This window comes from Branchiostoma floridae, chromosome 12 (genome assembly GCF_000003815.2).
Source record: "Branchiostoma floridae strain S238N-H82 chromosome 12, Bfl_VNyyK, whole genome shotgun sequence".
Lineage (NCBI taxonomy): Eukaryota > Metazoa > Chordata > Leptocardii > Amphioxiformes > Branchiostomatidae > Branchiostoma > Branchiostoma floridae.
In genome coordinates this window covers 4,585,988-4,600,666 of record NC_049990.1, presented here as the reverse complement: position 1 = coordinate 4,600,666, position 14,679 = coordinate 4,585,988, and the positions used below count along the sequence as shown (strand labels likewise).

The 14,679-nt window shown below is 42.6% G+C and overlaps 1 protein-coding gene across 3 annotated transcripts in view; it reads left to right on the top strand.

Annotated features, from left to right (window-relative positions):
* The window catches only part of LOC118428148 (protein FAM124A-like), a 29,178-nt gene extending 19,289 nt beyond the window's left edge, over nt 1–9,889 (top strand). For all 3 annotated transcript variants that reach the window (XM_035838140.1, XM_035838141.1, XM_035838139.1), the window contains exons 2-3: nt 3,889–3,938; nt 7,975–9,889. In XM_035838140.1, coding sequence (XP_035694033.1) covers nt 3,911–3,938; nt 7,975–9,227 — 1,281 coding nt within the window. In that variant the 5' untranslated portion in view covers nt 3,889–3,910 and the 3' untranslated portion in view covers nt 9,228–9,889. The remainder of the gene's footprint in view (nt 1–3,888; nt 3,939–7,974) is intronic.
* Nucleotides 9,890–14,679: the final 4,790 nt, after the last annotated feature.

The following is a 14,679-nucleotide window of genomic DNA, read 5'->3' as shown; positions in this document are numbered from 1 at the left end:
AGGTGTTTGCGGATAACAGATCTCCATATAACAGTGCAGTTTGTACCCAGAAGGCTCCTATAATAATACACTTATGAGTTGAACTTTTCAGTCATGAAAGATACACAATTTCTGACCCATAGGTGGATTTGCTGACATGAAACGTAAATGGATAGTGGATTGGTTCAATTGGCATGTTTTGAATATCAAATGTTCAATCCATAATGATACTTCTCTCCTGTCACAAGATGACCAATTACCAGTACTATTCCCCATGTTGCCTTTGCATCAAGTTTTGGAAAAGAAACATTGCATTTTCATGGTTGTCGATCCCATATTCAGTTTTGTGAAAAGATCTTGAGAAATAGAAAATGTTCCCATCCTGACTTTGATTTAATGGAACCAAATATGTTGATAGTGTTGATACGAAACTGACTTTCCGGCTCATGACCTAATTTTCAGACACCTACCGGAGAAATGTTCGCACGGAGATTTTTACTTCATTAGCCAATTACCTGAAAAGCAGGATACATATAATGAATCGGTTAGTGCGTTCCTAAATACGCCGAGGTGTAGCTATGGCTACAATGTTGTACACCTGTTTCCCCCTATTGTTTCATTAGGAAGTCTGGATAGCCTAACTTGTTATGACTAGAGAGAAAGGATTATCAGACAATCACTAGATAATTCCGGAGATCGTCAACAGATTAAGATTTGTTGTGTTGCCTCGGGTGAGATGGCTTTGTTCTGGTGGCATGTTGAGACGATTTCTCGCTTCTACATCATAATTGTCTCACATAAAATTACACAAAAACAAGACAGCCTAGTGTTTCCGTAGTGTTTAGATAAGTTTGAAAGACACAAACAAGTGGTTGAAGCTAGCTAGGTCGACCTACAAAACAAAGCCTGAAAGGTGTAGTTTTAAATGTCCTCACTTATACATGTATACGTAAAGGCAAAACGTTCATAACTTTCGTGTTATGTTAAGACTATTCCATGGCATGTGCTAATCCAGATTGCTTTGTTGGTAGATTGTGGAAAGTTGTTTTCTCTCTTTTAGTCGATTGTCTCGCATACCAGCACACAGAGACTAGACGGTCTAATGTGTCCTTCGTGTCCAGATAAGGATAGGGGATGTGCTGAAGGACGTCTGGAAGCTAGATAAGGGTGAAAAGTAAGACTACTACAATTAGTACAAAGCGGGCTGTTCAATCACTTTGACATGCTTTACGGCACCAAACGTTTGTTGACCGCATCCTTGTATTGCAATTTGAATAGATTCATCACTGAGCTTTATCTGTTTGCACAACAAAGACAGTGGAACCAACAGAATTATGGGAACGTCATGACGTCATCAGAGAAAATATGCCCCCAATAATAGAAATAGAGCGTTTTCCTGGAATCATCAGTTCTGTCCCGGCCGCGTCATATAAATGACGATACATGCTGCTTTCTCTGCTTAGCACTAAGCTTTTGGAAAGAAAATTATGGTAGTTGAACACAATCAGCTCTACAAGTGGCCCCTGCTGTAGTGATTACGCAAAAGTTATGTGGCCCAGGACTACAGAAACGCAGATGGGCGCCGCCCTATAGCATGTATTTGATCCTGGAATGACTTTAACTTAACTATTAGAAGTAGAGAATCTTTTGAAGTAGTGATATTTCCCTATAGGTAAGGAAAGATACGATAATTGCACGCGTCCGGGTGTGTTATGTATATAAGAAGAGCACTGCGATCCCCGACCCGTGGAAACCCTCACTACTGAAACGGAACAAAACTGTCCGGACAGTTCAGTGCGCAGGAGAAAAATTGCGCAGATATTTTCATGACATGTCGAACCCAGCGAGCACGGAAAGAACAAAGCGCGCATTGACCCTTCAACAACCTTCCCTATCTCATTTCGGATAGTACTGGCACGGGGTTGGGGAAAATCTAATTAACTTTCACCTCAGCATTTCAACTTGCTCCTGAATGCCCGCAGCCAAAGTTTTAAGCGCGCCAGTTGAACGCTTGCTTTTGACTGTATTATCATCATCAGTCACTGGATTATGGTATAATAATAACTTAAGTTATCCAACCCAATGCATTTAGCCCATGTTGGGCAGGAATATGCAATAAAGATTATTGTCATTGTCAATAATTTATGTAATATCTTTTACGGTTGGTTATATGTACAAGGATAATTGCTATGATTTCCAACTCCATTGTATTTGCAAATCATTGTCTTAGGGTATGAAAATGCCTATAATATGTACAGCAAGAGGTATGCTATATAAATCTATCACAATATAACACTACATATACATGCTACAAAACATTAGTAGAGCGAAAGCTCAGCGTTCATAACCTCTGAATTGTGATTAAACGATTTCCCAAAGTACCCCATCCTTTCGAAGGTCGGAGAAAATTGGCCCATTTTCCTCAGTATTACCTGCGCACTCCCGCGCTGATAGCATCATTGCTGGGGTAATCTACAGGTGATCTCATCTCACTACATCAGTTCCGGAAATAGCTCATGGTCACCTGTACCGGTAATTCGGTAGATATAGCCCGTTTCCACCAGTGGCTGCTACCGCGTTGTGACAACTGGGTGACCAGAGGTTTGACCGTGGTTGTCTGTCTGCGAACAGGATAACTCGAGAAGCATTGGATCGATCCTGGTAATATTTGGTAGGTGGGTAAGGGCCAGGATAACGAAGGTCAAGTTAGATAATGGGCATCCTAGCGTCTTTCTAAGGTACTGCAGCGGAACTTCTATTTTTGATATCTCCTGTTCTGGTTTATATATAAAGAAGAACAAATTTTCATAGGTTTTATGTGATTTGTTGACCTTACTTTACATCTTGCGCGCATGTTTGTGTGTTTGTGTGTCTCTATGTGCTTGAGTGTGTGCGTGCGTGTGTGTGCGTGCGTGCGTGCGTGTGAGGAAAGCATAACGCAAGAAGCTGTACGTTGATGGATTCTTATAATATTTGGTAGGTTCCCAGGATTCTGGAAAGTGAAGATCAAGTTCAACAATAGGCCTCCTAGCGGCTTTCTACAGTCATACAACGGAAATTCTAACTTACTACCACCTTCAGTCCTTCACCCTATAAGTCCAGTTTATGATCAGTCCACCCACTTCCTTCTCTCTCGTGCGAAGATATATAAACATACAGTACCTCGGCTTGTGGAGACGTGAGGGTACATGTGATGTTAGACTTGGCCCCCGATCACCCCACACTAACACCGCGCCTTCGCCTGATCCAGGGAACACTAGAACAAGTCCGTGTCTCCGCCTCAAGAAAAGGAGTTTACACCTCGGGAGGTTTAAAGCTTCTTATTTCGGACATTAGTCTAATCCTACAGGCGATCTCCTTTTTCCGAGTTTATCTTTAGAGATTGTGTTCGACATACTAATTATCTTGTATAGAAGGTTAGGTATATTCAGATTAGGTGATGCTCGAAAGCTCTATGCTTACGTTGATATTATCAGATTGTAATCATCTTGTACTCTTGTACTTGTGAGGGTGGGACCTTTTCTTGTTGTACCTCTTTGCTTGTGGACGAGGTAAAGCAAAAGGTTATGTATGTCATTGTGGATTTTAGGTATCATTTTATGTAATGTAAACAATAATTAATGTCATGTAAACTAATAATTTACGTCATGTAAACTAATAATTTTCAGCAGCCGACTCTTTTGCTCTAAGTTATGTTGTTGACAGGCGTTGTTACGAAAACGTATAAACTGTAAGGGGCGTGAAGAACCGTATAAACAATCAACAATTTATCTTCTTAGCTACCCTTCGCTTAAACAACGCATAATCCGTGTGTTATTAAACATAGCCCAATCCGTGTGTTATCACTAGGTTAGTCTGTAGTCACACCGTGCCAGTGGTAATCACCGTTTTGTTGTGTTTCCTGTTCAGGGGCGGATCTCTCAACGGCAAGATGTCGTCTGTGTCTTCCAGTACGGAGAGTAAGTACAACTTTTGTACCACGTTTTACAATCACAACCAGGCCTCTTTGGATGGTAAAGGAAATAGAAGCAATTGGCCAAGTAGTGGCTGATGTACCAACGTCTGTTTTTTGTACGACTTTGCAATCTCAACTAGGTACGACTTGCAGAAATCTCAACCAGGCTTTTCTGTACGGTAAACGAAATAGAGGAAATTGGACAACTGGTGGATAATGTACCAACGTTATCTGACTAGTAGAAACGGTCATTTTAAGATACCAGCTTTTTCAGATTACTTACCCTGTTCAGCCGATATATCGTATAATTTCTATTTTCAGCAAGTGAGCTTAAGCTTGGTGCCTTCTTGTGTATCGTCTTTGACTTTGAATATACAAATTTGAACTGTTTCCAAGAATCTGTAGTGCCGTGACGATCTCAATGATATGCATTGAAACGACGTGAAAATGTACTCCCCCAAATGATCCCAAATATCTGCTTGGAGACAAGCATGAAGTACAAGTGCTAGTACTATAGTGCCTTCTACCCTCAGCACGCAGATATATTGCCAGACGTTTATAGAATGTATGAATAAGACATACCCAGAGTCATGACCCCAACAGTTACACAATAGACGCCGCACGATCGCATCGGTTGATGAAGCTGGTGCCATCGCTCGTTCAATAGACGAATTAGGATCAAACTCAATACTGTTACGAAGACAAACGACATCGTTGAAATACCGGAAAGTCACTTAGGGCTATTTCCAAGCTAGTAATGGAATAAATCACTCAAAATGAATGAAATGCTTAAAAATTGAAATGGCTCCTGATTAAGTTTTGATGACACATTAGGAATCGCAATAGAATGCACGAGAAGACAATTTTGTTTGACCTTTACGTGAGGTCATTGGTAAGAGGATAATCGAAAGTTTGATGAGATTTTGTCCGACAAAAGACAACAATGACATTTTGTTTGATCCCGAAAGAGATAAAATTGTTCGATGAACGCTTCAATATCAAATACACAATTTTAGGTTTTCCCGCCAGAAACAAATGTATCAAACGTAGATTGCACCCAAAATTAGCATTGCTACGTGAGATGCCCTCTGTATTGTTTTGTTGCAATTTCAATAAAAGAAAATAACCTTGTCATTTCAAAGAGGCAATTAATAATGTCTGTAGTGATTCAAAAGACAAAACAATTGATGACGATCGTTTTTCTATTCAAGACCTGTTTTCAACTTCCCCTTATGTCCCCTTAAATAACAGTATGTATACAGTGATAAAGTAACTTGTCATTTTGAAGAGGTCATTATAAGGGGATAATCTGTCTAATGATCAACTCAATGCCGGGATATGTCAAAAAACAAAGCATGATTTGACACAAATGTGAAACTAACGTAATAGGAATTGATGATCTTCTTTCTGCTCAGAGCGATTTTGACAATACAGCACAATCTGTGTTCAAAATTTGACAATGGTGGTCCAGTCTTGAATTAACTCTCTAGAGACGTAAAGCGTGTTTCGTCGGCCACTGATAGCTCAAGTTCCTTTTGATGGATTTGTATGGATTTGGTTATGAGGGTTGGTATTGATCTCAAGACGAGGGTAACATTTTCTAGCCTGCACCAGGCTCCCCAGGTCGCAACGCAAACTGTATTCCTCCGCAAACCAGCTCCTCTGGTGTGTTTTCTGTCTATTTGGCCAATTTCTTGGCCGTAAGTTGGCTATGCGGATGTAGATTCTTGCAGTGACCGAGGAAACCCTCTTGTAGCCCCGGCAAAGGTTGGCGATCATCATCATCATCAACATCATTATCATCATCATCACCAATTCACCATTATCATCATTATCATCATCATTATCATCATCATCATCATGACCAAGATAGCATTGAATCACGCTCACTCCGGATCCATTGTAAATAAAATACTGCTAGGGGACTAAATTTGCCACGAATCTTTAGGACCTTAATATCTACCCACATCAACCGTCATACAAATCCATCAAAAGGATCTTGAGTTATAGGTACGAACACACAAACACAACCCGAACCGGCACCCCCGTATGGGGTGACCTCCTTCACTGCCATTAAAAATCCATCTTGACTAAGTATAATGAATGCCATTGCCGCCCCCTCGAGCTCGCGTGCTGGCAATGGCTTCTAACATTACGGAAGGTGATACAGAAAAGCTTCATTACCTCCCATTGCGGGCAGACTGTCACAGGTAATTAGTGCTACAGTAGCGCTCGTGGTTTCTTTCCGTGCCAGACATTCGTATTTCTCATGATGGTTCAGACTTGTAGCACAATTAGGCAGTTGACGTTGGACTGTTTGAACGCTCACACAGTTAAATTTGACGTTAAAAAAGAAAACTGTAGACAAAGTCGGTCACAAACTAAACCAAACTGTACATTGTTAGCTTTCATGTTATCGAGTAAATTATGACTCAAAATATTCGACATCTAAAAAACACTGCTCGACATAGTTAACAGATTTGCCGTTGAGTCCAACATGTACAATAAATCGTATTGATATGATAGTACATGCAGATAACGATCTGGTGATTGTTCTCCCGGAGAAGACAAATGCTTAACCCGCCATAACTAGGAGTCTAGGCGGCGTCTTTTATGGTAACGTACGTCTCGTCATCCCAAATTGCACCGGCGCCAGCTGAATTATAAAACAGACAGCATTACTTATGCATGTAGGAGCGTTCATACGTAACGTTACAACGTTCGAACTTCATAGTCGATTCATGTCCAATGGCCGTCTGTGAACAAGGGTGTTGCAAACCAGGCAAATAGATAGTTAGATATATAGATGTCTATAAGAATACCTAAACTAAAGTATTCGTGCGTTTTACAAGTTATCCTTCGTTTTAGTCTAAGTATTCTTTCGTGCATGTGTGAGTGTTCATGCGTGCAACGTTCGAACTTCATAGTCTATTCATGTCGAAGCGCCGCCTGTGAACAAGGGTTCTGCAAAACAGACAAATAGATCGTTAGATTCGTTTATGAAGGTTCGACATCCATTTAAACAACGTTCAAATGCAATTCAATCTCTACGATTGGATAAGAAAACGGAGATTTACTAGTTACGCTGAAGAAGAGTGGTGGATATCACTCGAAACGTCCAAAAGTAAATCTCCGTTTTTTAAACCAGTGTAGAGATTGAATTGTATTTGAATATCGTCAGATTGTCTATAGGAATAACTAAACTTAAGTATTCGCACGTTTTACAAATTATCCGTCGGTTTTAGTCACCTATTCTTTTGTGCGAGCATTCCAAGGTGAAAGGCGGGAGCAGTCATGACAAAAATGTTTTTGCGACTTTGTATAATGGGGTCCAGTAAATGAGTTTCAACTTTCAAAAGACATCAAAGAGTTTCTGCTTTAGGTTATTGACGGTGAAGCTTGCGAAAAATGCGAGTTTGTTGTGGTTGGACCCTTTGTGACGATGTTGACCTGACGTAGAACAAAATGTTTCGCACAAAAGACTCGGGAAAGCGTGAGAGGAAAGTTCAAAAGACGCACTTACCTTGTTTGCGTAGCGAACAATAAATTTACGTGTCAAAACTGGGTGTGTGCAAAAATAGAACGCACTTGATGTAGTTAACAAGTTGTGCAAAGGTACATAGTACTATAACATAGTACATAGTACTATAGGATGATATTTAAAAAAATCTTTTATCAAAGTTGGCCCCGGATAGGAAGCCAGTAAATGGCGGATAAAGTACAGGTAGCCCCCAACCGATGCTTGGAAATCATAACTTCCCCTCTGAAGATCTTTAAAGGACGATCTTGCTTGCCAAGTCGGGTCCATCCGGTCTCGAGTCGAAATGACTTTGTTCAGGTTGTGACATGAACAACATATTGTGGACACTAGGCAGCAGGCTCATTGCTCTGATCTGAGTATGTTGTCAACCTCTAGGCCAGCACTAGTGTCTTTCTTGAGTATGATCGATGTACGTTAGTGCTGGTCTTCCCGACCTTCTCTTTAAAGGACGATCTGATGTCGATATTCAATTAATATTGACTTGTGTTCCCCTCCGTAGGTACAGGAGATGAGATGTGGGAGGTGGAGAGTTCCGGCGATCCCTACAAGATCACCATTCACTTCATCGTGGACCCCGGCGAGAACACGCGCACGCGCAGGACCTTACAACCCCTCCTGGACTGGTTCGACGCCGACCTGCAGTTGTTCTGCATCGCCGAAAGGGGGCGCAAGAAACGCAGGCCGTCGTCGGCCGTTCAAAATGGCGTCAACGGCCACAACCACGACGCGCCCCGTTACCCCTCCCTCGCCATAATGTTGTTCTATCACGAGGAACTTGCTCGAGATAAGATTTCTCAAGTCCACGAGTGTTTCAAGAAGCCGCCTTGGAGATTCCACCACAAGGCCATGCCTTCTGGAAACGTCTTACCTTATCCGCCGAACAACCAAGACTTCTTCACCTTCGCGGAGGACATGCCCTTGTGGGCGGCCCGCCAGGTGCATTATGGGACGGAACACGTTCGATTCGTGCTGTTCTGTTCGCGCCAGAACTGGGAGGACATGATCAGCTTCTACAAGATGATCCTTCGCAAGGACATGGACGTCAGAAAGACGGATTTCTGCTGTTTCGTGGTGTATTCGCAGCCCGGATTGGATGTACAGTTCGCGCTAAAGATGTTGCCGGACAACACGAAGCCAAAACACGTCGACTCCGCCATCATGCAGTTTCGCGTGAAGGAGATCGGACAACTGGTGCCCCTGCTGCCCAACGTGTGCAGCCCCATCAGTGACGTCAGATGGCAAACCACGGACTACGAGGGGAACAAAATCCTTCTCGAAGTGCCGAGAAGAAAGGTACACGGCGTACCCAGCCCTTACTACGGCAGTCCGTACACTAGCGCTAGCTCCAACGGAACTCCCTCTCAGAGCCCCTGCGCCTCTCCTGCAGCCAGCCTGCAAGGGATACCGCTATCCCCTTTCACATCCCCACTGTCCAGTTCTCACACAACCCCCAACTCGACCCCGCGTTCTTCCAGTGGAAGCATCAAAGTTCCAAGAATATCAATCCTAAAGACGACCGAAGTACAGAGACCGTCGCAGAAGCCGGTCCCGGCCCCGCGCCCCTCCATCGTACCTCGCACCTTAAAACTCTCTCAAGGCTCTGACGTCACCTCTGACGTCACGGACATGACGTCAGATAGAACTGACTACGAGAGCTCCCTCCATTCGGAGGCGGACGCTGAGGATGTAGAATCGAGCAGGGAGAGTGAGGTTCACGAAGACAGCCATAGTGTCATGAGCTTCTTTGTATAGCCAGGCGTTTGATAACTACTGGTGTAAGAATGTATGTGGGGAAGGAAAACCTCAAGCCAACCGTTCACACTTACGCCACATCTTCACATCTTACGCCTAATAGGAAATCTATTCGAACCAGTACACAACAGACATGCTGTACTATGCTCATTCGAGCCCATAATTATTATAACACTGAGGAAGCCACACGGCGAAACATGTTTGTTGTGTACTGGTTCGAATAAAGTTCCTAGGCCTATACGGGGAACATGTGGCTGCAGCGTCTTTTCTGAAGTGTGAACGGTTGGTTTGAGGTTGTCCTTCCCCACATACTCTACTAGTGTAAGGGTGCTTAGTTAATTGCCCCGCCCCTGAGGCGTCGCCAAAAATTGAACATGGAAGACAGTGAATAACTTCATCGCATCGGCAGATCATATGATGTGGAGTTATTTTCTTGTACACAACTAGATTTTTAAAATTCTTACTTGCCTACGAAATCCATTCAGAAGGTCTGAGGAAGGCAGCAGACAGAAACTGAAATGTTGGTGGATGCTGACAAGATAGCTGTGTACAAAAAACAACTCCACTATCTTATGATGAACATGTTGGTCATGTATTGAATTTGATGAATAAATCAAAGCAAAGACTTGATCAGACTGTCCTTTACCCTTTGTAAAGTGGATATGTTCCTTCAAAAAAAAAAAGTGAATCAATCTGGTCAAACATGTGTTTAAATTTAAATGAAATACCTCATTTTATAAAATTCTACGCCTGACTAGTTGATACTTACGCAGTGTACAACATGTGTAACGTGCCTCTCTTTTAAGTTTTCACTCAAGGTTGAAGGTAGACCCAACTTTCTGTATCTGATCAGTTGCTACTTGCAGTTCAGTTTCATTCTGATAGATGTCGTCATTCACTGTGTTAACAACATACATTGTTACAAAAACATGATCGTGAAATAACTTAAATCACCAAAGCCCATGATAAATCTTGACCATCTACTGCGATGTGTTGCTCATTGTATACTGTTCATAGGCATATGAATACAAATGACATAAAACAACAAAGCCTACGAGGAATTTCAATCACTTTTTCTGCTTTTATCTATCTCAAATTGTACTTTTGCGATGGTTCGAGACGAATATATGTACACCAAATCACTCTCAAATCAGTGAACGCCAGAGCATGCTTTAAGCCCCGGTCACAAAGCGCGTACGATTCCTTGCGATGGACTATTCCGCATATCGTACGATGAGCGCAGTACATCGCAAGAAAATCGTAAGCATCGCAAGCCATCGCAACGCATCGGATGGTGTTCAAAATTTTTCCAGCGTCGCACGATTTTTCACTTGTGTCTCTTCTGTATAGCCGTCTGACCGCTTTTGTGCTTCTTTAACCAACAAAATGTGGACATAGCTGTTTAATACCTTCCTATAATATCTTTAACTGTAAAAATAAATTTAAAAAGACCATGACAACAAGAGTATTACAAGCAAAAGTTCAAATCAAGCGTGAGTACTGGTATGGTTATCTCGGTCTGCTTGCCGGCTCTACGTGTCAGGCTCTATCGAAGATCGTCATGATCATGATATGCTATCAACAAAAAGATGCCATCATACAAAAATCAAATGATAAGAATTATATCATATATATTTCCGACTCATAGAGCCTGCCTTTATGTTCGAGTTGTCCCCATGGTTATTACGATTATGGTAAACTGACCCAAGACCGACGAGAGCTGAGATTTGATCTAATTATAAACTCACGTGCATGAAGCGATCAAACAATTTGTCTGCATCACCTGTGCGTGGCGCGCTGTTCTCTGGTTGCGACTGTGGCAGTTGCGACTGATATATTTCCCCTTTTCGTCAATATCGACAATATCAGGGAAAACTAAAACCATCACAACATGCTAAAAAATCATAAATCTATAACCTCATCAGTAGACAAAAATTGCCGTAATGAACTCTGCTATGGGGGCAAATAAAATCTTACGACGATAGCGAAATTTTGAACATGTTCAAAATCCATTTCAGCTCTATTTTTCGCCATACGACGCTCCCCGATTTACTATGATCCACTGCGATTGACGCAGGCACGCTCTTATGACCTCATCGTACGATCCACTACGCGCTTTGTGACCACGGCTTTATATACTTAAACCATTGCTTCCGATTTTCTTCCGACTTACGTCGCACTGCGATTATCCTGCGCATCGGAAGGAATCGCAAGGAATCGTACGCGCTTTGTGACCGGGGCTTAAAGGAACATCTCCAACCAAATCCTATGGTACCATAAGATATGTAGTATCAAAAGCTGGTCAGCGAAGAGAAGCCGGCCTAGGTGTGTGTATGCTACGGTCTGATTCCCTTTGGCTGGCTATACTCCTTGACCAGCTTTGATACTATCTTATGGTACCGTATAAGTAGGATCGGCTGGAGCTGACTTGTAATCATCCGCCATGATGAGTTGTGTATATGTATAGAGTCAGGTCCCTGTTGTTGTGCTTGTGCCAAAAACTATTTGTATACCGAAGATCTATTTATTGTAACGTTCGTACAATGGTAATTGATGTAAGATGCGGATTATATCTAATGTATAATGTGCTTGTGGACTAGAATAAACCTATTGTATGTTGCCGAAAGTCTTTCGTGTGGTTTCTAGACTATTTAAAGAGCACGGGGCCTTTTTCGTAAGATGTAGCTATAGTCTTTACCAGGCCCATACATTGCTGAAAATGGTACAATAAACAAATAGCACACCAGAGGAGTCGGCCGGCAAAAAAAAAACAGTTTATGATATGGGACCGGCTATGTCGCATACTGTGGTTTTGGGCCGTGTGTCATCTGTCTATTTGACCAATTTCTACTATTTTCAGTGACACGTGGAGCCTAGTAGATACTTGGATACATAGCTGATGAGGGTTTTTGGTCTCCCCGAGGGCAAAGCCACATGCTAAGTAAATTTCACATACCATATGAACAAGACAGGCGGAACCATAAAGATGTTAGACTATTTTGACTACCTCTGCCCACTCGAATAAGCATACCATAGACACACGTGCCGCTGCCATTATTGGGTACAACTTTATGTCGTTATTTTGTGTGTTTCAGGTCACAATTGCAACAGACCAAATTCCATTCGCTAATGGAATTGTGTTGTTACAATCGTGACCTAAAGCACAGGAAATGTCGACCTAAAGTTGTGCCGACACCAGTGTTAGTGACGTGCATGTGAACGGTATAATCTAATCAGCAAACCTTGGGGGCAGAGAGGTAGTAAAAAGAATTCCAATTGTGGTTCGTCCTTCTTCTTTATGGTACGTTTTCGTCTTCTGTTTTCCCATTCCCAACTGTTGTCACAACCGAATACTAGTGCGTCATTTCTGAAGATATATATTGGCTTTGTACAGATGTGTGTGTTGCCACGACGAAACTCTGTCATTCCGTCTCTGTTCCTACAAATTTCATTGACGGACTTGAGCTGTCCTCAAGGACAGGGTGTTGACCTTTTGACCTCAGGTGTTCGGTTTCGCGTCCTTTGATGTTGTAAGAAATAGCGTCACTGGCAGTGCGGCTTCGGAGCTGGAAGGCGGTGTCGAGCACTGGAGACTACAAGTAGACGAAAATCACTGGATTAAGGTATGCACAGTCCGTAATTTAATTTTAGAGCTTGCTGAACGTTTTCATTGATATAGTATGAAACATTCAGTAAAGGTAAGTTGACACGAGGTCGCCCTTTCACAAACATGTCGCACAGTAGATTTCCGGACAGTATGAATGTTTTGTCAAAATCCCGTTGTTTCGTGAAGGGGAAGTTTATCGTAGACCCAATGACAATACACCTCGTATGGTGTTTGAGACATCATCTGTATCTGTATCTGTATCTATATAGTCGGTATAACCGCCCTTCGGCGTAACACACCAGCTAACGAGCTTAGTGCGAGAAATTGGCATGCTTTTGATTGAAAGAAAATTTGAAGACCGGGACAATCCGTACGACGTTCTTTTAGAGAATATTGTATTTGCATAGGTGCTGTGTTCTGAGACGCGTGTGCCAAATTTCCATAACGTTATCTTGTTTAATATGATTTCGTAAAACATCGAGAGGACTTCAGCGTTGTTAGATAGAACGATACAGCGACACCTACTGGTGCCCATTATCTATCATTGCATGTCATTCGTTGCCGGTTATATACAAGGTGGACGAACCAGTTTCAAATGACCTCCAGGTGTTGGCTGACGCCCTGTCATTACCTACTAGTAGGCGCCTGCAGTCACTCACTACGTGCAGCACACAACGTAGGTTCACCAGTGTCCTATAAATCAGAGTAGAGTAGAGTAGAGTTGGTCAACTGTTGGCTTTGATTCGTTATCGGAGACTCCCATTATGCGATAGCAATCACTGCGGATACGGCTTGGACTGATCTTCAAGTAGTCATTGAAGGTACGACTCATAAGCTGTACTTTCTCGTTCGTTTTTATGGACGGTAGCAATGTGCCTTCGGCCAGGTCACTCACGTTTGGTTCGGCGTGTCAAATGTCCTTGCACAGGTAGTGCGAGGTGCAGTTAGCTATAACAATAAACAATTACGTCGTATGAAGCATCAGCAGCACACGAACCTTTATAGCACGGTAGAATGTTACGATCGCTACTCCTCATATCTGCTTGAGTGCTTGAAGCATTATAACGTTACATGACTAATGTAAGCTACAGAATGACCTAGTTATGATCATTTAAGTAACACGATTTTGACTGATTCCCTTGTGAACGGTGGGAACAACTTTTCATATTGAATAGAATGATCTCAGGCGTCCGACCAAATTAGCATTCCAACCAACAAGAAAACGACAGACTGCGTGTAGGACACATTCTTGCATTTTTTCAAGGGCCCGAAGTGGGCAGGGCAGAGGATTGACCTGTTCGGCCTTTCAAAATCAAATGTACCGGTGCACTGAACCAGAACGTACGAGTGTAAACAAGGGCAGCATAATAGTAGCTAGAAACAACCTTTGGTGACAGTTGAAGCGGCACGTACTATATTATTGATCGTACTGGTTCTGTACTGAGTATATGTTTACAGGAGGGAGACCTGTACAATAATCTAGGCCAGGGTTGTAGCCAGCCCGAAATCATTTTCCGTCCCCCCACTTTTTACTGAAAATCCTATCGAGCGCCGTAGGCGCGAGATGTCGCGCCGAAGGCGCGACGTTCCTAGGGGGGTCCGGGGGCATGCTCCCCCGGAAAATTTTGAAATCTAGACCCTCTGAAACGCTATTTCCAGCATTTTGAGCTGTCTTGGTAAAAGAAATTACACGAGGGTTTTACGCTGGATTTTATTTAGGAAAGGGGCCGATGCTACCGCCACCGCAGTGATCGCACAGATTGCTGGTATGAGGGTAAGATTGTAAGCGTGTTACACAGCTGTACTTCTATATTGTATAGAATTACACAGAAAAGAAACAGCACG